Consider the following 24,787-nt stretch of genomic DNA (forward strand, 5'->3'; position numbering starts at 1 on the left):
GTAGACAATCCTCCACAGTTTCCCCAGTTTTGGGCTGCTGCTCCTGGGTTTGTATGGCCAGCCTGGTGCCTTCTGAATGGATCCACTTGGAGTTTGCTAACACATCCATCTTTAGCCCCAGTCTGTATTACCTGCTCCACTTCTGTCTCTGGGTCTATAGACCCAGCCTGCTCCACTCTCCTCTAGGAAGGGCCTCTCTCCTGCTGTGTCTGAAAGTCCTGTCTGCTCCCTCCTCTCTTTCTCAGCTCCTCTCTGTCACTCTCTGTCTGTCTGGTTCTACACGGCCAAGTCATCTGGTCGGACCCGGCTGCTGGTGCCGCTGGTCTTGCTGAAGCGGCGTTTGTCTTTCAGGTAGCTGGCGTGCAGCAGGGATGGTGCGGAGCACCCGTTGTCCATCTCCCCTGGCATCTGGGTGTAGCTCATTCTCAGGAATCCTCCCTCCCCTTCCAGGTCGTCATGGGAATGATGGCGCTCAGTGGCCATGTTGATGGAGTTCTGCTGGTGTGCCATCCTGTTGTTGAAGGGGTGAGAAGGCATGGGGTTCATGGGGGTCATCGTCCCCGACGATGCCAGGCACTGGCTGAAGTCAGGGGGAGGGCTGCAGCCCGGGGAGTTGTGATTGGGCGGGGTGTCGGGGTCCCTGGTGACGACGATGGCCACAGCGTTATGGGTGTGGTTTTTGAGGGCGGCGTGGTTGCGCTTGCACTTCCTGATACGCCTGTAGGCCAGGTGGTAGAGCTCAACCACAGAGAGGAGTAGGGAGACACCAGACACCACCAGCATGAAGACGATGAACACGTTCTTCTCTGTGGGCCTGGACATGTAGCAGTTGACTGGGTTGGGGCAGGGCCAGGCCTTGCAATGGTACAGAGCCCTGAGGAAGACTCCATAGATCATGTATTGGACCACGATGAAGGTCACCTCCATCACTGTGCGGATCAGAATGCTCAGAATGTATGTGGATAACAGTGCTCCCCGCAGACGAACCTGCCCTGATGCCTGCAGCACCTTCCCACAATCCCTCTGCTGGAGGTACGCCTTCTCCCCTGATACACTCCCCCCCTCTCCTCTCTCCTCCATCTTCTCCTGCTCCCTCCTCCTTTGTTTCTCATCCCTCCGCACTATGTGCATGGCGTGGCCCATGTAGATCAGTGACGGTGTGGATACGAAGATGATCTGTAGGACCCAGTAGCGGATGTGTGCGATAGGAAACGCCTGGTCATAACAGACGTTGGTACAACCGGGCTGCTGGGTGTCGCACAGGAAGTCACTCTGCTCGTCTCCCCAGGAGGACTCTGCGGCCGTGCCCAGCACCAGGATCCTGAAGATGAAGAGGACAGTGAGCCACACCTTCCCCACTGACGTGGAATGTTCCTGAACCTCCTCCAGGAAGTTCCCCAGGAGACTCCAGTCCCCCATCACTACTGCTCACTGGTCACTGGCACACATCTGAGAGAGGAGAAGAGGGAGAGAGAAAGAGATAGGGGCAGGGTGAGGGTAAAGGGAGAGAATGGAGAAAAGATAGAAAGATAGGGAGTGAAGAAGAAAGAAAATAGGGAGAGAAAAGAATGGAGAAACAATGTATATTATGATAAACCATGACAGCCTAGAGACTCTCCATTATCCTGGTGATAAAATGACCAGTGTGTGCGTGTGGCATGGTATGCACGTATAAATAGCCTGTGATTGGCCTGGAGACTGGACACGACACAAATGCCTGAGATGGAATCTTTTCCCACGACACACACAAACATACTGTATATTTAAGGGCATTTCAAAGTAAATAGTGAGGTTGTTTCTGAGAAATGATATACAGCAGTTAGATGTTTGTATTACTATTCCTGACACTGACACATTATAACCAGACAGAAAGGGTGAGGGGCCATAGGGCAGGACAAGGCTAGGAGCTAGTGGCCCCTAATGGTACAAATATAATGGAATGATGTGCCCCTGACCTAACTCTACAATCTCATTAATCTCCTCCATATTGTCCAGAGCACAGCAACGGTCATTGGTCACCATGTTTGTACCGGTTAATTGACGCCTTTGATGTTCACTCTCTCTACACTTTTGTCTCTCCGTTCCACTCCTCCTGTGATTTGTATCAGAGTGTGTGCCGTTGCCCCCTGGCCGCAATATGAGTGAGAGTTTGTTGTATCTAATGCCCCTATAAGGCATCTCAGCAGACAGCTTCATGGGTGTCATAAACATCCAAATCATCGAAGGGTTAAACCAATCCATCAGTCCTCAACAGGACACATCAGAGAGACAGTAATGAGAATTGTGTAAATATATACCCAGAGTACGATTTAGGGTGGCAATGAGTGACTAATAAGAAACGAGTTAGAGCAGAAAGAATGACGGCAGAGAATGAGCAGTCAGAGGTTATTCCAGTATTTCAGCCTCAGACTGGTATCACGAAGTACTCACTAAGTGAACTGATCTACATTTTACTACAAATATTAAACAGGTGAAAACAAAGACGGCCTACAACCCCCCTCCCCCCTCCAACACACACACACACATACGACCATAAGAGGTTTGGTAGTACATCTCTCGCTCTAGAGTTGGCCAAATTAGAACCCTTAAGAGAGAGGTCCCTTTTGAGTGGCTTTCTTTAGGAAATCATGTTGTTTGGGATTGCTTCCTCTGAGAATAAGAACAGGAAGTTGAGGAAAGGAGACATAGACTGAGACCGCTCAGCCCTCTGCAACCGATGGAGATATCCGCTCTGTTCCAATTCTCAGCGTAGCTAAGATTCCGTTCCCACCACGACATAGCCTGTGTGTGTGTGTATCCAGACAGACTGACAGACTAATTACTGCTCCCGTGACGGGTCTGTACCCCCGTGCTCCTGCTTCTACCTCTCATCCCTCTGAGCGACCATGCCAACTCTGCCTGGGAACAACAACAAAAAAACACCATTATCCCAGAAACCCTAGACCCACTCCAATTCGCATAGCGCCCCGAAAGATCCACAGATGACGCAATCTCTATTGCAGTCCACACTGCCCTTTCCAACCTGGACAAAAGGAACACCTACATGAGAATGCTGTTAATTGGCTACAGCTCAGCTAAGGACCCTGTGACTGAATACCTCCCTCTGCAACTGGATCCTGGACTTCCTGACAAGGGTAGGCAACAACACCTCAGCCACGCTGACCCTCAACATGGGGGTGCATGCTTAGTCCCCTCCAGTACTCCCTGTTCACCCACGAATGCGTGGCCACGCACGACTCCAACACCATCATTAAGTTTGCTGACAACACGACGGTGATAGGCCTGATCACCGACGGCGATGAGACAGCCTATAGGGAGGAGGTCAGAGACCTAGCAGTGTGGTGCCAGGACAACAACCTCTCTCTCAACATGAGCAACACAAAGGAGCTGATCGTGGACTACAGGAAAAGGAGGGCCGAGCACGCCCCTATTCACATCGACGGGACTGTAGTGGAGAAGGTAGAGAGCTTCATGTTCCTTGGTGTCGACATCACTAAGGACCTATCATGGTCCAAACACACCAACACTGTCGTGAAGAGGGCACGACAACGCCTATTCACCCTCAGGAGGCTGAAAAGATTTGGCATGGGTCCTCAGATCCTCAAAAAGTTATACAGCTGCACCATCAAGAGCATTCTGACTGGTTGCATCACCACTTGGTATGGCAACTGCTCGGCATCCGACCGCAAGGCGCTACAGAGGGTAGTGCGTACGGCCCAATACATCACAGGGGCCGAGCTCCCTGCCATCCTGGACCTCTGCACCAGGCGGTGTCAGAGGAAGGCCCTAAAAATAGACTGTTCTCTCTGCTATGCATGGCAAACGGTACCGGAGAGCCAAGTCTGGGACCAAAAGGCTCCTTAACGAGATTCTACCCCCCAAGCCATAAGACTGCTGAACAGTTAAACAAATGGTTACCCGGACTATTTGCATTGACCCCCTTATTTTATTCTTATCTATTCTTATTTTTTGCACTGACTCACTTGCACAGGCTCAATCACTGACTAACCACACACACACACACACACACACTACACTGACACTCCAACACACACACATGCATATTGACGCCACACACACAAACATTCACATTCCTTCACACAGGCTGCTGCTACTTTCTGTTTATTATTCATGCATAGTCACTTTACACACAGAATGATGACCTCACCACTTTGAGCAAGGTTCATCTGAACATACCATAACTTGTGTTGACTAACTAAACACAACACTACTGTATGTAAACGTCTGGCCTCATATTGGTACTAATATTGTATTGTTGGCCAGCCAGGTTACACAGCCAACAGGTTGTGTTGTAAACAGGTGAGGAAACCCTTTTGTCAGACCAGTCTGGTAGGAAAACGACTGTTTTAACTCCTACCTCCTGCCATTGTGAAGGCCCTCCCTCACTCCCTTCCTCTAGTCTAGGCTGGCTACTCCTCAGTTCTTTGTGGCTCGCTGTACACACGTTATCTGATCGCTACCCAAAGCTTTGATGACAGTTGGATGTAAAAAGGCATGTTCTGGCACTGATTTTTGAAAGGACCCCATGGCGCTATAAAAATCCATGTAATATAGTCTAACAATGACTAATCTCTGAACTCAATTAATAAAATTACTTTGCAAGCAATTATAGAGCATGGAATTTAAGAACTCCTAGTTGGGAAGAGGCCTAATTTGATATTGTTGAAAAATAAAGGAAAAGGAGGAAGGGTGGAGGTGGAGAGGAGTTGTGCCCTTTCTGCCCCTGGAAAAATATGTTAAATAACAAAAACAACAACAGTCTTGCATATGTGTCATTACTTCAACAGAATTTCCAGTGATTTGTCCTGATGTACACGTAACCACTTGGTAGCTGCCCATCTTTGCCGTCACATCTGAGATTGTTCTATTCCATTCCTGGGTGCCCAGTAATAAATAGGGATTTACTGTAATACACTGTACCCACTGGTAGCACCATGGATAATCTGTACACCGTCATAGCTGTCATATTGGTTTATAATATCTGTCTCTGAGAAATGGACACTTTGGCTATGAGGTATCTAACATTGCGCACACCGGGCATAGCACACCACTCAGATATGTCTCTGGCATTGATCAGAGCACAGGGGACATTACAGAAGGACGCACCCGTGGTAAGGACTGTTCAACATTGGTCTGATTGGAATCCATGCTACAGGACTGCCACCGCATTTAGCCACAGTAAGGTGACTGGGAACATGGACTAGTACAAACAGACCAGCTATGACCTCCATAAGTCAATCAAAGAGGCAAAACGACATTACAGGGACAAAGTGGAGTCGCAATTCAATGGCTCAGACACGAGACAGATGTGGTAGGGACTACAGATGATCATGGATTATAAAGGGAAAACCAGCCCCAATCTCTGTAGCCAACGTGAGTAGAACGTTTTAACCCTCGCAAGGCTGCGGGCCCGGACTGCATCCCAAGCCGCGTCCTCAGTGCATGCGCAGACCCGCTGGCTGGAGTGTTTACAGATATATTCAACCTCTCCCTATCCCAGTCTGTTGACCCCACTTGCTTCAAGATGTCCACCATTGTTCCTGTACCCAAGCAAGCTAATGTAACTGAACTAAATGACTATCGCCCTGTAGCACTCACCTCTGTCATCATGAAGTGCTTTGAGAGGCTAGTCAAGGACCATAGCACCTCCACCTTGCCTGACACCCTAGATCCATTACAATTTGCATACTGCCCCAACAGATCCACGGATGAGGCAATCGCTGTTGCACTGCACACTGCCCTATCCCACCTGGACAAGAGGAATACCTATGTGAGAATGCTGTTCATCAACTACAGCTCTGCTTTCAACACAATAGTGCCCTCCAAGTTCGTCAATAAGCTCACGGCCTTGGGTCTGAATTCCTCCCTGTGCAACTGGGTCCTACACTTCCTAATGGGCCAACCCCAGTTAGTGAGGGTAGGCAACAACTAGGGTTGTCACGATACCAGTATCGCGATACTATGATACCTGATTTTCCATGGCAAAAAAGAAAACACAAAGCAGACTAAACTCTTTGGTCCTTTAAAAACCTACTTTATGTAAAATGTTGTGTGCTACAACTTAGAAAATAAACATAATTCTGGGTGACAACATAAGGCTGCTTGTTTCCAACATTAGGACTGTTTTCCTCAGGAAATTCAGTCCGCTTCATGTGTTGTTTCCTTGCCACGATACCTCTTAGTATTGCGATACTGACCAATCGTAATCTGACCAATTGGAATCCATGCTTCAAGATTGTTTTAAATCACACGGACTGGGATATGTTCTGGGTTGCCTCTGAGAATATCATTGATGTACACACTGACACGGTGACTGAGTTCATCAGGAAGTGTATAGGGGATGTTGTTCCCACCATGACGATTAAAACCTATCCAAACCAAAAACCGTGGAACAAATGGCAGTATTCGTGCAAAACTATATGGTCGAGTACAAATAGTCCAGTTATGTCCTCCGTAAGGCAATCAAACAGGCAATATGTCAGTACAGAGACAAAGTGGAGTCGCAATTCAACGGCTAAGACACGTGGCAGGGACTCGACAATCACGGATTACAAAGGGAAAACCAGCCACGTCACGGACACCGATGTCTTGCTACCGGATAAGTTAAACACCTTCTTCGCCCGCTTTGTGGAAAACACAGTGACGCCGACGCGGAACAACACCGCTACCAAGGACTGTGAGCTCTCGTTCTCTGTGGCCGATGTAAGACATTTAAGCGTGTTAACCCTCGCAAGGCTGCCGGCCCAGACGGCATCCCTAGCCGCGTCCTCAGAGCATGCGCAGACCAGCTAGCTGGAGTGTTTACGGACATATTCAATCTCTCCCTACCCCAGTCTGCTGTCCCCACTATCACCCCGTAGCACTCACTTCTGTCATCATGAAGTGCTTTGAGAGGCTAGTTAAGGATCATATCACCTCCACCTTACCCGACATCCTAGACCAAATGCAATTTGCATACAGCCCCAATAGATCCACAGATGACACAATCGCCTTCGCACTGCACACTGCCCTATCCCATCCCAAAGAGAAATACCTACACTACATGTATGTGGACACCTGCTCGTCGAACACCTCAATTCTAAAATCATGGGCATTAATATGGAGTTGGTCCCCCCTTTGCTGCTGTAACAGCCACTCTTCTGGGAAGGCTTTCCACTAGATTTTGGAACATTGCTGCAGGGACTTGCTTCCATTCAGCCACAAGAGCATTAGTGAGGTCGGGCACTGATGTTGGGCGATTAGGTCTGGCTCGTAGTCTGCATTTCAATTCATCCCAAAGGTGTTCGAAGGGGTTGAGGTCAGGGCTCTGTGCAGGCCAGTCAAGATCTTCCACACTGATCTCGACAAACCATTTCTGTATGGACCTCGCTTTGTGCACGGGGGCATTGTCATGCTGAAACAGGAAAGGGCCTTCCCCAAACTATTGCCACAAAGTTGGAAGCACAGAATCATCTAGAATGTAATTGTATGCTGTAGTGTTAAGCTTTCCCTTCACTGGAACTAAGGGGCCTAGCCCGAACCATGAAAAACAGGCCCAGACCATTATTCCTCCTCCACCAAACTTTACAGTTTGCACTATGCATTCGGGCAGGTAGCGTTCTCCTGGCATGCGCCAAACCCAGATTCGTCTGTCGGACTGCCAGATGTTGAAGCGTGATTGATCACTCCAGAGAACGTGCTTCCACTGCTCCAGAGTCCAATGGCAGTGAGCTTTACACCACCCCAACCGACGCTTGGCATTGCACATGGTGATCTTAGGCTTGTGTGTGGATGTTCGGACATGGAAACCGATTTCATGAAGCTCCCAACGAACAGTTATTGTGCTGCTGTTGCTTCCAGAGGTAGTTTGGAACTCGGTAGTGCAACCGAGGACAGACAATTTTTACGCGCTACGTGCTTCAGCACTCGGCAGTCCCGTTTTGTGAGCTTGTGTGGCCTACCACTTCGCAGCTGAGCCGTTGTTGCTCCTAGACATTTTCACTTCCCAATAACAGCACTTACAGTTGACCGGGGCAGCTCTAGCAGGGCAGAAATTTGACGAACTGACTTGTTGGAAAGGTGGCATCCTATGACGGTGCGACGTTGAAAGTACGAGCTTTGGTACGAGCCATTCGACTGCCAATGTTTGTCGATGGAGATTGCATGGCTGTGTGCTCGATTTTATATGCCTGACAGCAATGGGTGTGGCTGAAATAGCCAAATCCACAAATTTGAAGGGGTGTCCACATAATTTTTAGTGTAGTAAGAATGCTGTTCATAGACTACAGCTCAGCCTTCAACACCATAGTACCCTCCAAGCTCATCATTAAGCTCGGAGCCCTGGGTCTGAAGCCCGCTCTGTGCAACTGGGTCCTGGACTTCCTGACGGGCCGTCCCCAGGTGGTGAAGGTAGGCAACAACACCTCCACCACGCTGATCCTCAACACGGGGTCCACACAGGGGTGTGTGCTCAGCCCCATCTTGTACTCCCTGTTCACCCATGACTGCGTGGCCATGCACGTCTCCAACTCAATCATCAAGTTTGCAGACGACATGACAGTGGTAGGCCTGATTACCAACAACGACAAGGTTTAGAGCCCTGGCGGAGTGGTGCCAGGAAAATAACCTCTCCCTCAACATAAAAAAAACGAAGGAGCTGATCGTGGACTACATACAGGAGACCGAAGAGGGAGCATGCCCCCATCCATATCAACAGGGCCGCAGTGGAGAGGGTCAAAAGTTTCAAGTTCCTTGACGTGCGTATCACTGAGGACCTGAAATGGTCCCACAACACAGACACCGGGATGAGGAAGGCACCACCTTTCCAGAAATAAGTCTCTCACTATTGCCGCTTGCTACAGACCCCCCTCAGCCCCCAGTTGTGCCCTGGACACCATATGTGAATTGCTTGCCCCTCATCTATCCTCAGAGTTCGTACTGCTTGGTTACCTAAACTGGGATATGCTTAACACCCCGGCCGTCCTACAATCTAAACCCACTGCACTGAGGCTAGGAAACACTGTCACCACCGATAAATCTACGATAATTGAGAATTTCAATAAGCATTTTGCTACGGCTGGCCATGCTTTCCATCTGGCTACCACCACCCCGGCCACCAGCTCTGCACCCTACGCTGCAACTTGCCCATGCACCCCCCCCCCCCCCCCCCCCCGCTTCTCCTTCACCCAAATTCAGATAGCTGATGTCCTGAAAGAACTGCAAAATCTGGACCCCTACAAATCAGCTGGGCTAGACGATCTGGACCCTTTCTTTCTAAAATTAGCCGCCAAAATTGTCGCAACCCCTATTACTAGCCTGTTCAACCTCTCTTTCATATCGTCTGAGATCCCCAGAGATTGGAAAGCTGCCGCGGTAATCCCCCTCTTCAAAGGGGGTGACAGTCTAGATCCAAACTGTTACAGACCTATATTGCCGCATTCTTATTGGCAGACTAAATAGCCTTGGTTTCTCAAATGACTGCCTCGCCTGGTTCACCAACTACTTCTCAGATAGAGTTCAATGTGTCAAATCGGAGGGCCTGTTGTCTGGACCTCTGGCAGTCTCTATGGGGTGCCACAGGGTTAAATTCCGGGGCCGACTCTATTCTCTGTGTATATCAATGATGTCGCTCTTGCTACTGGTGACTCTCAGATCCACCTCTACACAGACGACACAATTTTGTATACATCTGGCCCTTCATTGGACACTGCGTTAACAAACCTCCAAACGAGCTTCAATGCCATACAACACTCCTTCCGTGGCCTCCAACTGCTCTTAAACGCTAGTAAAACAAAATGCATGCTCTTCAATCGAACGCTGCTTGCACCCACCCGCCCGACTAGAATCACTACTCTCGGCGGGTCTGACTTAGAATATGTGGACAACTACAAATACCTAGGTGTCTGGTTAGACCGTAAACTCTCCTTCCAGACTCACATTAAGCATCTCCAATCCAAGTTAAATCTAGAATCGGAAGACTCACATTAAGCATCTCCAATCCTATTTCGCAACAAAGCCTCCTTCACTCATGCTGCTAAACATGCCCTCGTAATACTGACTATCCTACCGATCCTTGACTTTGGCGATGTCATTTACAAAATAGCTTCCAACACTCTACTTAGCTAGTTGGATGTAGTCTATCACAGTGCCATCCGTTTTGTCACCAAAGCCCCATATACTACCCATCATTGTGACCTGTACGCTCTCATTGGCTGGCCCTCACTACATATTCGTCGCCAAACCCACTGGCTCCAGGACATCTATAAATCACTTCTAGGCAAATCCACGCCTTATCTTAGCTCATTGGTCACCATAGCAACACCCACCAGTAGTATGCGTTCCAGCAGGTATATCTCACTGGTCATCCCCAAAGCCAACACCTACTTTGGCCGCCATTCCTTCCAGTTCTCTGCTGCAAATGACTGGAACATTCTGCAAAAATCTCTGAAGCTGGAGACACTTATCTCCCTCACCATCTTTAAGCATCAGTTGTCAGAGCAGCTTACCGATCACTGCACCTCTACACAGCCCATCTGTAATTAGCCCACCCAACTACCTCATCCCCATATTGTTATTTATATTGTAATTTATTTTGCTCATTTGCATCCCAGTATCTCTATTTGCACATCATCTTCTGAACATCTATCACTCCAGTGTTAATACTAAATTGTAATTATTTTGCACTATGGCCTATTTATTGCCTTACCTCCATAACTTACTACATTTGCATACACTGTATATAGATTTTCTATTGTGTTATTGACTGTGCGTTTTGTTTATCCCATATGTAACTCTCTGTTTTTGTTTTTAATCGCACTGCTTTGCTTTATCTTGGCCAGGTCGCAGTTGTAAATGAGAACTTGTTCTCAACTGGCTTACCTGGTTAAATAAAGGTGAAAAAATAAAAAAAAAAAAATAAAACAACGCCTCTTCAACCTCAAGCGGCCAAATAAATTTGGCATGGCCCCTAAGACCCTCACAAACTTCTACAGATGCACCATTGAGAGCATTCTGTCGGGCTGCATCACCGCCTGGTACAGCAACTGCACCGCCCTTGACAGCATGGATCTCCAGAGAGTGATGCAGTCAGCCCAATGCATCACCGGGGGCACACTGCCTGCCCTCCAGGACATTTACAGCGCTCGGTGTCAAAGGAAGGCCAAGAAGATCATTAAGAACCTCAGCCACCCGAGCCACGGTCTGTTCACTCCGCTACCATCTAGCAGACAGAGACAGTACAGGTGCATCAGAGCTGGGACTGAGAGACTGAGAAACTGCTTCTATCACCAGGCTATCAGACTGTTGAATAGCCATCACTAGCCGGCTACCTGCCTGATACTCAGCCCTACACATTGAGACTAATGCCCAATGTACAGTATACAGAGTCATTGAACACTGGTGACCTCATATTCTGTTTTATATACTGTTGTTTACTAACTGTAACTTGGATTGTTATGTCTTGATTTTTTGTTGTTGATTATTGGTGTATTTTTTATTGTATTCCCTGGCATTATACTGAACTGTTGGAGCTAGTAAGATAAGTATTTCGCTGCACCTGCCATAAAACCTGTAAATCTGTGTACGTGACCAATAAACTTTGATTTGATTTGAGAGAGGATAGGCAAATGAAACCATAGGCTGCGTTGGCATAGAGAGAGTCTGGGGTCTGTATTGTAGTCTATAGAGAGAGTTATTGTTATCAAAAAGAGAGCGAGAGTATCCTGTATGTTTAGACATGGGGGTTGGGGTTGGACAGTAGGCCTACACACTTTGCATTGAGTGAGGTTGGACTACATTTAGTGAACATACTGTAAACACAGAGCTAGAGAGGTTTGGAAAAGTGGGTGTAATGCCTGAACTCATACCATAGGGGCCTGTAGTGGAGTAGCCTATAGATAGAGAATGGATCAGGAACCCAGAACATCAGCAAATAACAAGGACACACCGAGTGATATGGACAACCTGTGGTTCAGTGTACAGTCGTGGTCAAAAGTTTTGAGAATGACACAAGTATTGGTCTTCACAAAGTTCACTGCTTCAGTGTTATGAGATATTTTTGTCAGATGTTACTATGGTATACTGAAGTATAATTACAAGCATTCCATACGTGTCAAAGGCTTTTATTGACAATTACATTAAGTTTATGCAAAGAGTCAATATTTGCAGTGTTGACCCTTATTTTTCAAGACCTCTGCAATCCGCCCTGGCATGCTGTCAATTAACTTCTGGGCCACATCCTGACTGATGGCAGCCCATTCTTACATAATCAGTGCTTGGAGTTTGTCAGAATTTGTGGGTTTTTGTTTGTCCACCCGCCTCTTGAGGATCGACCACAAGTTCTCAATGGGATTAAGGTCTGGGGAGTTTCCTCGCCATGGACCCAAAATGTCGATGTTTTGTTCCCCGAGCCACTTAGTTATCACTTTTGCCTTATGGCAAGGTGCTCCATCATGCTGGAAAAGGCATTGGTCGTCACCAAACTGTTCTTGGATGGTTGGGAGAAGTTGCTCTCGGAGGATGTGTTGGTACAATTCTTTATTCATGGCTGTGTTCTTAGGCAAAATTGTGAGTGAGCCCACTCCCTTGGCTGAGAAGCAACCCCACACATGAATGGTCTCAGGATGCTTTACTGTTGGCATGACACAGGACTGATGGTAGCGCTCACCTTGTCTTCTCCGGACAAGGTGTTTTCCGGATGCCCCAAACAATCGGAAAGGGGATTCATCAGAGAAAATGACTTTACCCCAGTCCTCAGCAGTCCAATCCCTGTACCTTTTTCAGAAACAGTCTGTCCCTGATGTTTTTCCTGGAGAGAAGTGGCTTCCTCGCTGCCCTTCTTGACACCAGGCCATCCTCCAAAAGTATTCGCCTCACTGTGCGTGCAGATGCACTCACACCTGCCTGCTGCCATTCCTGAGCAAGCTCTGCACTGGTGGTGCCCCGATCCCGCAACTGAATCAACTTTAGGAGACGGTCCTGGCGCTTGCTGGACTTTCTTGGGCGTCCTGACGCCTTCTTCACAACAATTGAACCTCTCTCCTTGAAGTTCTTGATGATCCGATAAATGGTTGATTTAGGTGCAATCTTACTAGCAGCAATATCCTTGCCTGTGAAGCCCTTTTTGTGCAAAGCAATGATGGCGGCACGTGTTTTCTTGCAGGTAACCATGATTAACAGAGGAAGAACAATGATTTCAAGCACCACCCTCCTTTTAAAGCTTCCAGTCTGTTATTCTAACTCAATCAGCATGACAGAGTGATCTCCAGCCTTGTCCTCGTCAACACTCTCACCTGTGTTAACGAGAGAATCACTGACATGATGTCAGCTGGTCCTTTTGTGGCAGGGCTGAAATGCAGTGGAAATGTTTTTTGGGATTAAGTTCATTTTCATGGCAAAGAGGGACTTTGCAATTAATTGCAATTCATCTGATCACTCTTCATGACATTCTGGAGTATATGCAAATTGCCATCATCAAGACTGAGGCAGCAGACCTTGTGAAAATTAGTATGTGTGTCATTCTCAAATATTTTGACCACGACTGTAGTAGTATTTACAGTAGTCTATACATACATGGACATTGACTAGACCTGGGCTGCAGGGCAACCAGGCTATAGTCCATAGAGATGACACGGCTAGCAAACTGCATCACTAGTGTGGGGTGGTGACTGGTGTTCTAATTCAGGGCAGGTACAGACCCAATAGCAGCAGCAGCAGGGCTGACAAAGCCACCGGAATGAATGAAGTGTGTTCTCTCCACGCAAGGCAGGGCAGGCAGCAACACAACAATAATAAATCCTGTCCGATGCCTCTCCCCTCCCCTCCTCTCCTCTCCTCTCCTCTCCTCTCCTCTCCTCTCCTCTCCTCTCCTCTCCTCTCCTCTCCTCTCCTCTCCTCTCCTCTCCTCTCCCCTCCCCTCCCCTCCCCTCCTCTGCCTGGGCTCAAAGCATTGCCTTAGAGGGCAGTTAGTGATTTTCCAGCTGGAGATCCACCACTCCATTCATGGGACTGATCTCTACAACTTATAGCTGTCTTGTAAAACGCTGACTGTATGACTTTTTTCTGCCTTAACCATTGCCATTTAACAAGTGATGACTCATTTGAAAACCCTAACCCACAACCTCAAGCATTGAAGACTGGATAAAGGATGAACTATCTACAAGGAGCTTTGCTTAGGTAGCCACAGGTATCTATAGTAGACTGCCGCAAGAGTAGTATCAGAACTGGACAGTCTACCTTATTGAACTATATGAGACTACATATCTATGTAGAACTATCCTGAGTTTCTGCAGAAAATTATTGCCTCACACTGAAAAGTAAAAGATAAACTTTACACAGACTTGAGAGAAATCAGTCTTGCTCCAAAACATTAACCCCTCTATCCCCTTTCCAACCCCTTCCCATCACAACCCCCTCTCCCACCTCCCTCACCATAATCCCAACCCCAATTTCTCCCTCCTCTCCATGTATCCACCAGACAGGAACAACAGGGGTCAGGGTTGATTTACACATTGTCCATTTACTGCTCTCATCACTAGTCTGACCCATAGACATTAAAACCAGTAGATAGTGATTGCACTGACGTCATCGACGTATTCCTAGGGAAAACTCCTGATGGCGCATGAATTTGAAGCGCGCCATATTGCTGAATGCCACCAAAAAAATCGCTAAGGATCATGGTGAAAGTGGCCGTAACTAGCAAAGGATCATGGTCGATGTAGACGTTTTCATCATGCCTGAGAGAGTCAACTCAGTCTACCGGTCGTGATTCGTCTGTGTCAGCACGTGGTCCTGTATGATGACAAATGTAGTAGTCAGAATGATCACTATTTAATGAAATATCTTGATTTGTAGCGATCTTTAAAATAATTCACTGTGGGGATTGAACTTGATCATAATAAACCAATTTTAAAGGTCAAAATATATATATATATTTTTGGGCTGTTCTGGTAATCGTAATTTTCATAGGCTTTCTAGGGTAGACCAGGGCTTTTGGCACCGCTAGGTTGCTACGCAGTAGCCAACCAGCAGAACTCCACGCTCCACTGGCGGCCTGGTCTGATGAGTGACGCGCACCCTCTCTGTCCCCATAGAGGACAACAATATATAAAATACTATGCCTTCAGATAGTATTCATACCCCTTGACCTTTTCCACATTTTGTTGTGTTACAGCCTGAATTTAACATTTTGTATCACTGGCCTACACACAATACCCCATAATGTCAAAGTGAAATTATGTGTTTAGAATTTTTTACTAATTAATAAAAACTGAAAAGCTGAAATGTCTTGAGTAAATAAATATTCTAGCCCTTTGTTATGGCAAGCCTAAATAAGTTCAGGAGTAAAAGTTATCTTACCCTTTTTACTGCAGTGGGCTAAATCAAACAGTGTTTATTGGTTGTCTTAAACAAATCTACTTTGAAACGAAAGTATACACCTCACACACATGGTTATGGCCTTAACATAAAGAAGACACCTGTACCATGTCAGATATAGAGTTGAAATGTATTTCATTTTGAGTTTGCGTCCCAATATTACACTATCTATACATCACAGAACACTGAAATATAACAAAACCGTTTGACATAGAAACAACGGATTTTCAGCAAAAATAATAATAATATGTTGATTAATTATGAAATTATGAAAAAGATTAATAACATTCCACCCATGATGCCACTAGAGGGCGATTTGGTCATTTGACTGCAGGAAAGGTCTACCAAGTCACATAATAAGTTGCATGGACTCTGTGTGCAAAAATAGTGTTTAACATTCTCTTTGAATGACAACCTCATCTCTGTACCCCACAATTATCTGTAAGGTCCCTCAGTCGAGCAGTGAATTTCAAACACAGATTCAACCACAAAGACCAGGGAGGTTTTCCAAAGCTTCGCAAAGAAGGGCACCTATTGGTAGATAGGTATAAATAAATAAAATACAGACATTGAATAACCCTTTGAGCATGGTGAAGTTATCAATTACACTTGGATAGTGTATCAATCACCCAGTCATTAAATGTTTTACATTTTAGTCATTTAGCAGACACTCTTATCCAGAGCGACTTACAGTTAGTGAGTGCATACATTATATTTTTCATACTGGCCCCCCGTGGGAATCGAACCCACAACCCTGGCGTTGCAAACGCCATGCTCTACCAACTGAGCTACATCCCTACCGGCCATTCCCTCCCCTACCCTGGACGACGCTGGGCCAATTGTGCGCCGCCCCATGGGTCTCCCGGTCACAGCCAGCTACAGCAGAGCCTGGATTCGAACCAGGATCTCTAGTGGCACAGCTAGCACTGCGATGCAGTGCCTTAGACCACTGCGCCACTCGGGAGACAGGCATCCTTCCTAACTCAGTTGCCAGAGAGGAAGGAAACCGCTCAGGGATTTCATCATGAGGCCAATTGTGACTTTAAAACAGTTACAGAATTTAATGGCTGTGATAGGAGAAAACTGAGGATGGATCAACAACATTGTAGTTACTCCACAATACTAACCTAAATGACAGAGTGAAAAGAAGGATGCCTGCACAGATTTTTTTAAATTCCAAAACATGCAAATACTGCAAGAAATGTGGCAAAGCAATTCACTTTTTTTTCATGAATGCAAAGTGTTATGTTTGGAGCAAATCCAATAAAACACATTACTGAGAACCACTCTCCATATGTTCAAGCATAGTGGTGGCTGACTCATGTTATGGGTATGCTTGTGATCATTAAGGACTGGGGAGTTTTTCAGGATAAAACATAAACGGAATGGAGCTAAGCACAGGCAAAATCATTGAGGAAAACCTGACTCAGTCTGCTTTCCACCAGACACTGGGTGATGGATTCACCTTTCAGCAGGACAATAACCTAAAACACAAGGCAAAATATACACTGGAGTTGATTATTAAGACGACAATGAATGTTCCTGAGTGGCCTAGTTACAGTTTTGACTTAAATCGGCTTGAAAATCTATGGCAAGACTTGAAAATGGCTGTCTAGCAATGATCAACAACCAACTTGACAGAGGTTGAAGAATTAAAAAAAGAATAATGTGCAAATATTGTACAATCCAGGTGTGCAAAGCTCTTAGAGACTTACCCAGAAAGACACAGCTGTAATTGCTGCCTAAGATGATTATAAAACGCATGGACTCAGGGGTGTAAATGAGATGTAACTGATGTAAATGAGATATTTCTGTATTTAAATTTCAATAAATTTGCAAACATTTCTAAAAACATGTTTGCACTTTGTAATTATGGCATATTGTGTGTAGATGGGTGAGACAAAAAAATCAATTTAAGCCATTTTGAATTCAGGCTGTAACAGAACAAAATGTGGAATAAGTCAAGGGGTATGAATACTTTCTGAAGGCACTGTATATTTATATATATATACACAGTATATACAGTGCATTCGGAAACTATTCAGACCCCTTCACTTTTTCCACATTTTGTTACGTTACAGCATAATTATAAAAAATAAAAAATCCTCATAATTCTACACACAATACACCATAATGACAAAGCGAAAACAGGTTTATTCAATTTATTCAAAATCTTTAAGTTATTATGGACTGTTGTTTCTCTTTGCTTATTTGATCTCTTGCCATAATATGGACTTGATCTTTTACCAAATAGAGCTATCTTCTGTATACCACCTCTACCTTGTCACGACACAACTGATTTGCTCAAACGCATTAAGAAGGAAAGAAATTCCACAAATTAACTATTAGCAAGGCACACCTGTTAATTGAAATGCATTCCAGGTGACTACCTCATGAAGCTGGTTGAGAGAATGCCAAGAGTGTGCAAAGCTGTCATCAAGGCAAGTGGCTACTTTGTTTTTGTTTAATGCTTTTTTGGTTACTACATGATTCCATATGTGTTATTTCATAGTTTTGATGTCTTCACTATTATTCTACAATGTAGAAAATAGTAAAAATAAAGAAAAACCATTGAATGAGTAGCTGTGTCCAAACTTTTGACTGGTACTGTATATATATATATATATATATATATATATATATATATATATATATATGACTATGACTTTACCACAGGATCTTCAAAAGATTCAGACAGTCACTTAGAGTAAGAGCCATAAGTTTACACTGAGAGATTCCAGGCCATGCTGTGTTTAGATGAAACTCTTTAAGTCATAGTGAAGAAGTGATATGCCTAATGCATAAACTACGTATTAGTGCCATTATGTATGGCTAAAAGGGTAAACTTTGTCAGGTGGTATACCCTATGTCTGGTTGGGAAACAGAGGAGTGCAATGTCCTGTGTCTATGTTACCGTACAGTGGAGAAAAAAGTATTTAGTCAGCCACCAATTGTGCAAGTTCTCCCACTTAAAAAGATGAGAGAGGCCTGTAATTTTCATCATAGGTACACGTCAACTATGACAGACAAAATGAGAAAGAAAAATCCAGAAAATCACATTGTAGGATTTTTAATGAATTTATTTGCAAATTATGGTGGAAAATAAGTATTTGGTCAATAACAAAAGTTTCTCAATACTTTGTTATATACCCTTTGTTGGCAATGACACAGGTCAAACGTTTTCTGTAAGTCTTCACAAGGTTTTCACACACTGTTGCTGGTATTTTGGCCCATTCCTCCATGCAGATCTCCTCTAGAGCAGTGATGTTTTGGGGCTGTCGCTGGGCAACACAGACTTTCAACTCCTTCCAAAGATTTTCTATGGGGTTGAGATCTGGAGACTGTCTAGGCCACTCCAGGACCTTGAAATGCTTCTTACGAAGCCACTCCTTCGTTGCCCGGGCGGTGTGTTTGGGATCATTGTCATGCTGAAAGACCCAGCCACATTTCATCTTCAATGCCCTTGCTGATGGAAGTAGGTTTTCACTCAAAATCTCACGATACATGCCCCATTCATTCTTTCCTTTACACGGATCAGTCGTCCTGGTCCCTTTGCAGAAAAACAGCCCCAAAGCATGATGTTTCCACCCCCATGCTTCACAGTAGGTATGGTGTTCTTTGGATGCAACTCTGCATTCTTTGTCCTCCAAACACGATGAGTTGAGTTTTTACCAAAAAGTTCTATTTTGGTTTCATCTGACCATATGACATTCTCCCAATCCTCTTCTGGATCATCCAAATGCACTCTAGCAAACTTCAGACGGGCCTGGACATGTACTGGCTTAAGCAGGGGGACACGTCTGGCACTGCAGGATTTGAGTCCCTGGCGGCGTAGTGTGTTACTGATGGTAGGCTTTGTTACTTTGGTCCCAGCTCTCTGCAGGTCATTCACTAGGTCCCCCCGTGTGGTTCTGGGATTTTTGCTCACCGTTCTTGTGATCATTTTGACCCCACGGGGTGAGATCTTGTGTGGAGCCCCAGATCTAGGGAGATTATCAGTGGTCTTGTATGTCTTCCATTTCCTAATAATTGCTCCCACAGTTGATTTCTTCAAACCAAGCTGCTTACCTATTGCAGATTCAGTCTTCCCAGCCTGGTGTAGGTCTACAATTTTGTTTCTGGTGTCCTTTGACAGCTCTTTGTTCTTGGCCATAGTGGAGTTTGGAGTGTGACTCTTTGAGGTTGTGGACATGTGTCTTTTATACTGATAACAAGTTCAAACAGGTGCCATTAATACAGGTAATGAGTGGAGGACAGAGGAGCCTCTTAAAGAAGAAGTTACAGGTCTGTGAGAGCCAGAAATCTTGCTTGTTTGTAGGTGACCAAATACTTATTTTCCACCATAATTTGCTAATAAATTCATAAAAAATCCTACAATGTGATTTTCTGGAAAGAAAATTCTCAATTTGTCTGTCATAGTTGACGTGTACCTATGATGGTAATTACAGGCCTCTCTCATCTTTTTAAGTGGGAGAACTTGCACAATTGGTGGCTGACTAAATACTTTTTTCCCCCACTGTATGTGCCTGTTTAAGGTGGCAGACATGGTCCTTGACCTGGATTTTTAAGGTCTGTCTAAACAACTGTAGAAACAAAACATACCATGCCACCGTATGGCACAGTTTGCATTTTAAATCAATTCATACAAGCCTCTGCCAACTGCACTTTATAACAAGACAACAGTAAACATGCCGTCCCCAACAAATGATGCAGCGCCCTACTTGGGCCAATAAGTGTAATTTTGTAAATGATCTCTATGGCAAGATTCGTAAAAATTGGGCCAGTGGTGTCTGAGATCGTGTGTGACAAATGTACAAACAGTTGATTGCTCTAGTGCCCCCGTTTGAACAATCAGTGTAATTTAGTAAATGCCGGATCTCTATGGCAACACAAATCATTCACCCAAGTTTCGTCAAAATCAGGCCAGTGGTTTCTGAGGTATTGCATTGGTTAAGCTAGACTCATATCCCTGAGCATGTGTGCCAAATTTCATCACTCTGAGTCGAACAGATCAAGAGATATAAACATGTGCCCGTTATAGAACCACCGTGAGGTCGATATGAATGTTCTTGCATATGTTGAGTCTTGACAGTGTTTGCAACCTGTGTACCAAATTTTGTCACAATACCAATATCCTTGACTGATATATATGCATATATGTGCCAGACCATGCCCACGTGAGTGTTTATTGCTCAATAGTGGCCATGTTGTTTTAGGTACTTGTCTGGAAAATATTGCATTGAGAGAACTTTGTCCATTGATGCCACATCAAGTTTTGTGCAGATCGGTCTTTCGGTGCCTTGAGAGTAGCGTTTTAAGAGTTTTTCACAAAATTAAAATGACAGAAAATCCATCGGGGCCAACCTTATGGCAAATCTGTTCCTTGTGAGGAGAGGGACCTATGTACCGAATTTCATGATTTTAGGTCAAACGGGGTGAGGCGCATGACCTTTCAAAGTTTGCATTTTCAATCTCTTGTTATAGTGCCAATTAGTGTAATTTTTCTTATGGCAGATCTTTATGGCAAGATGCATCATTCACCCAAGTTTCGTCAAAATCGGGCTAGTGCTGTCTGAGATATCGTGTGTGACTAAAGTACGAACAAACGTACTAACTTACTAACAGACAGAGACAAATCCACAGTCCCCTCCCCGATTTCATCGTGGGGGACAACAAAATATCCTCACCAATAACAGTCCCGCTTGCATATACTGTGCAGTGACAGCTTAGCAACAGTGGCACAACTTCAGAGACATATTAAGAAAACATAAAATCCCCCTCCTCCCACCTCTCTCTATGAAGTCCCAGCACACTGCTTGGTGTACCATTGGAGAACAAAGAGGTTGGGTAAGGATGCGACACCAACCCTGACATAAGGCAGGTGCACAAGCGTTGTTTTGGTTTTAACATGGATGCCAGGTGGGCCTTTTATCTGACAAAAACACTCCACAGTTGTTTAGTAGGTGGCCTGAAACATGAGAGAAAAAAAGGTATGAATGGAGAGAAAGAGGGGAATAAATAAAGACAAAGGAGAAACAGAAAAAGTCGGCATGCACTAGCTTGAAATACCTCCTCAGAGACAGCAGACATATTGGTACCTAGACAAAGACTGGCCCTGTCTTTTGAACTTGCATGTGACCAAGCACCAAAACATACACAGGCCGATATACAGTACATATACACAGTTTATTAGGTACACCATGTTCACGAAAATGTTTCGTAGCTTGCTATATAAAGCAGGCAGACATGCATCGAGGCATTCAGTTACTGTTCGATTAAACATTAAAATGGGCAAAAACGAGTGACCTAAGTGACTTTGAGCGTGGTTTGATGGTCGGCGCCAGGCGCGCCGGTTCCAGTATCTCAGAAATGACAGTGTCTAGGGTTTACCGAGAATGATGCGACAAACAAAAAACATCTAGTCAGCGGCAGTCCTGTCGGTGAAAACAGCCATTGATGAAGGTCGAAGGAGAATGGCAAGAATCATGCAATCTAACAGGCGGGCCACAAACAGGCAAATAACAGCGCAGTACAACAGTGGTGTGCAGAACGACATCTCAGAACGCACAACTCATCGGTCCTTCTCACGGATGGACTATTGCAGTAGATGACCACACCGGGTTCCACTCCTATCAGCTAAAAACAAGAAGAAGTGCCTCCAGTGGGCACGCGATCACCAACACTGGACAATTGAGGAATGGAAAAAATCTCCTGGTCCGACAAATCCTGGTTCCTGTTGCGTCATGCTGATGGCAGAGTCAGGATTTGGCGTAAGCAGCATGAGTCCATGGATCCATTCTGTCTGGTGTCAAAGGTACAGGTTGGTGTCGGTGGTGTAGGGAATATTTTCCTTGCACACGTTAGGTCCCTTGATACCAATTGAGCAACGTTTCCATGCCCCGAAGAATTCAGGCTGTTCTGGAGGCAAAGGGGGGTCCGACCCGGTACTAGATGGGTGTATCTAATAAACTGGCCAATGAGTGTATATGAGACATTAACTGTTTGAGGTCTGAATGGCCCTCCTCACTAAACACATTGACTATTAACCGACTTAGTTTAGCCATGGAGGGGTAGGGGTGGGGTGGGGATAGACCCCCTGGGTGAGTTGGGGGAAGGCAGCGGGAGACGGGGGAGAAATACTTCCTAAAATACAGAGTGGGTTAGTCACCTGCCACACGAAAGCTACTTATAGAGCAGCGAGCCACCAGCAGGCCCTGAGGACTGGGGAGCCACCAGCAGGCCCTGAGGACTGGGGAGCCATATATCAGTCACCGTCTCACCCCACCAGACACCACGCAGCTAGCCAAATCATCTGCTACCTTACATGGAGGTCTGCCTTCTCATCTGCCACTAACTGTACACAGACCCACAGCCCTGTTATGAGCTATTGTTTTAACTGCACAGTGTTACACTGGGTCGCTCAGCCCAGACACCAGCCTGTTGCCGGAGGGGAAGACTATTGATGTTTGATTATCAAGTATAGTACCTGCATTAAAGTTTAGTTTTAACATAACATTTTCATTGCAGGTATTACATATAATTATAGTTTAATTATAAAGTTGAGTTGCTGTATGCTTTGCCTTCGGGAAGTAAATTCATATTTACTGTGGTTATCAGGATTATCAAATTGGATTTCATATTTTCATGTCACTAGTTTATTTCAGAGGAAGAGGTAGAGAGTGAGGTGATAATCAGTAGCATGCAGAACAGAGACCAGGTGTCTTGATGTTTCCTGTAGTTATCTCTTCACTTTTCAAAGGTTCTTCTAGTAAACAGGGGTGTGTCAGACCATCGGATGTTTGTGCAAAAGGTTAGCATCAATGTTATAACAGTCTTTCTTATCAATAGAATCCCTATTTCTAGCTGCACCGCAATGCATGCTCATGGTCAGTGTCTGTTTTCTCTGTCTTGTGTTTAGAAATGATAGGAAGTGAAGATCGCCCATCTCTGTCTGGCTGCCCAGGGGCCCTGACCTGAAGGGGTCCCCTATTGATTTGGTTAGTCACTCTCACTCAAATGTCATTAAAATAAGTAATGGCAAAATGTGTAGAACTGCAGGAAATAAACTTTAAAACATAACATTTTCTCTCCTCCATCAAAAGGGAGGCCACTAAACATTTTTGGCCAACCAAATCTCACTTAGGGTCCCCAAAAGGCTAGATCCAGCCATGGTCATGAGACTATGCGTCTATAGGTAAACAAAGAGATGAAAAATGTACATATCTGTCATCTCATCTCATTTAATGCCGAATTGGTGAATGTTTTGTATTTGTTAATGATCATGTTTTGATATTTCATGCATGCAATCTTATGTCAAGCCATCCAATCTGATGACTTGTCGTTGTCTTGTAAATTATTGTAGATTTAAAATGGTGTTGTAGCTGTATGAATAACCTTCATGAAAGAAACATTTGTTAATATAAGGACATCTACTGCTCTAAGAGACCCATGTTATCTTAGACAGTGGAACAGTGGAGTCGTTTGTTAAAATATATTTGTCTCTGGAGCTGCTGGCTGGCTGAGTCAGTGTTGAGCGAGAGAGTGAGACTAACACACACTATAACCCCTATAAATCGTCCCTACACTCTTCTCTGTGACAGATACCTCACTGCTATGGACCAGCGCCCTGTCAATGCTCTGTCTCAACTAGTAACAAACAGAGACACTGGGTATGATGCTTTAGTGGCACAGCAACTATATAGTATGAATACAAGAGACAGATGTTAATAGAATACCTCTATAAAACCCTCACACACACTCAGTGAGTGACAGCTGTGTGAGTCCTGATAGCCCTGAGTGCACCTATGAAAAGGGACTAATTACGACTGATCCATTTCCACAAGTTTCCTGATCTACTTTGAAGTGCCCTTCCTATGTTTGTGCGTCCCATCGAGGGTGATGTGGTGGTAAATTACCTGTTCTTGCTGCAGATGGTGATGGCTGTCAGTGCTGAGGAAGAGGGTCCTAGCTGCTTCCCATAAGGGTCTTCCCCTCAGACTGATGGAGTGGTGGAGGGCGGATGGGACCGGGTTGTAGAGGAGTGGTGACCTGGTGGGATGATTGGAGATGGGACCGGGCCGTAGAGGAGTGGTGACCTGGTGGGATGAGTGGAGATGGGACCGGGCCGTAGAGGAGTGGTGACCTGGTGGGATGAGTGGAGATGGGACCGGGCCGTAGAGGAGTGGTGATCCGGTGGGATGATTGGAGATGGGACCGGACCGTAGAGGAGTGGTGACCTGGTGGGATAAGTGGAGATGGGACCGGACCGTAGAGGAGTGGTGACCTGGTGGGATAAGTGAAGATGGGCTGGGTCGGAGGACAGAGGTTGGTGGAGATCAGTGATGCTGAGTCGTACCTCTTGCAGACACACCGTCAGATGTCATCAACAGGAGCTGGGTAGAGCAGAGAAGAGTAG

At 45.4% G+C, this 24,787-nt stretch overlaps 1 protein-coding gene across 1 annotated transcript; it reads right to left on the reverse strand.

The window, feature by feature from the left end:
• Positions 1 to 276: 276 nt before the first annotated feature.
• LOC311129075 (gap junction alpha-5 protein-like) lies at positions 277 to 24,587 on the reverse strand (the record flags this gene model as incomplete). The annotated part of the gene is made up of 2 exons (XM_084161345.1): positions 24,288 to 24,587; positions 277 to 1,449 (listed from the first exon to the last, which is right to left on the reverse strand). The coding sequence occupies exon 2, from the start codon at positions 1,417 to 1,419 to the stop codon at positions 277 to 279; it is 1,143 nt and encodes a 380-aa protein (XP_084017471.1). The 5' UTR covers positions 1,420 to 1,449; positions 24,288 to 24,587.
• Between the last annotated feature and the right edge of the window lie 200 nt (positions 24,588 to 24,787).

This window comes from Coregonus lavaretus (assembly GCF_964263955.1).
Source record: "Coregonus lavaretus genome assembly, chromosome: 5".
In the NCBI taxonomy this organism is placed as follows: Eukaryota; Metazoa; Chordata; class Actinopteri; order Salmoniformes; family Salmonidae; genus Coregonus; species Coregonus lavaretus.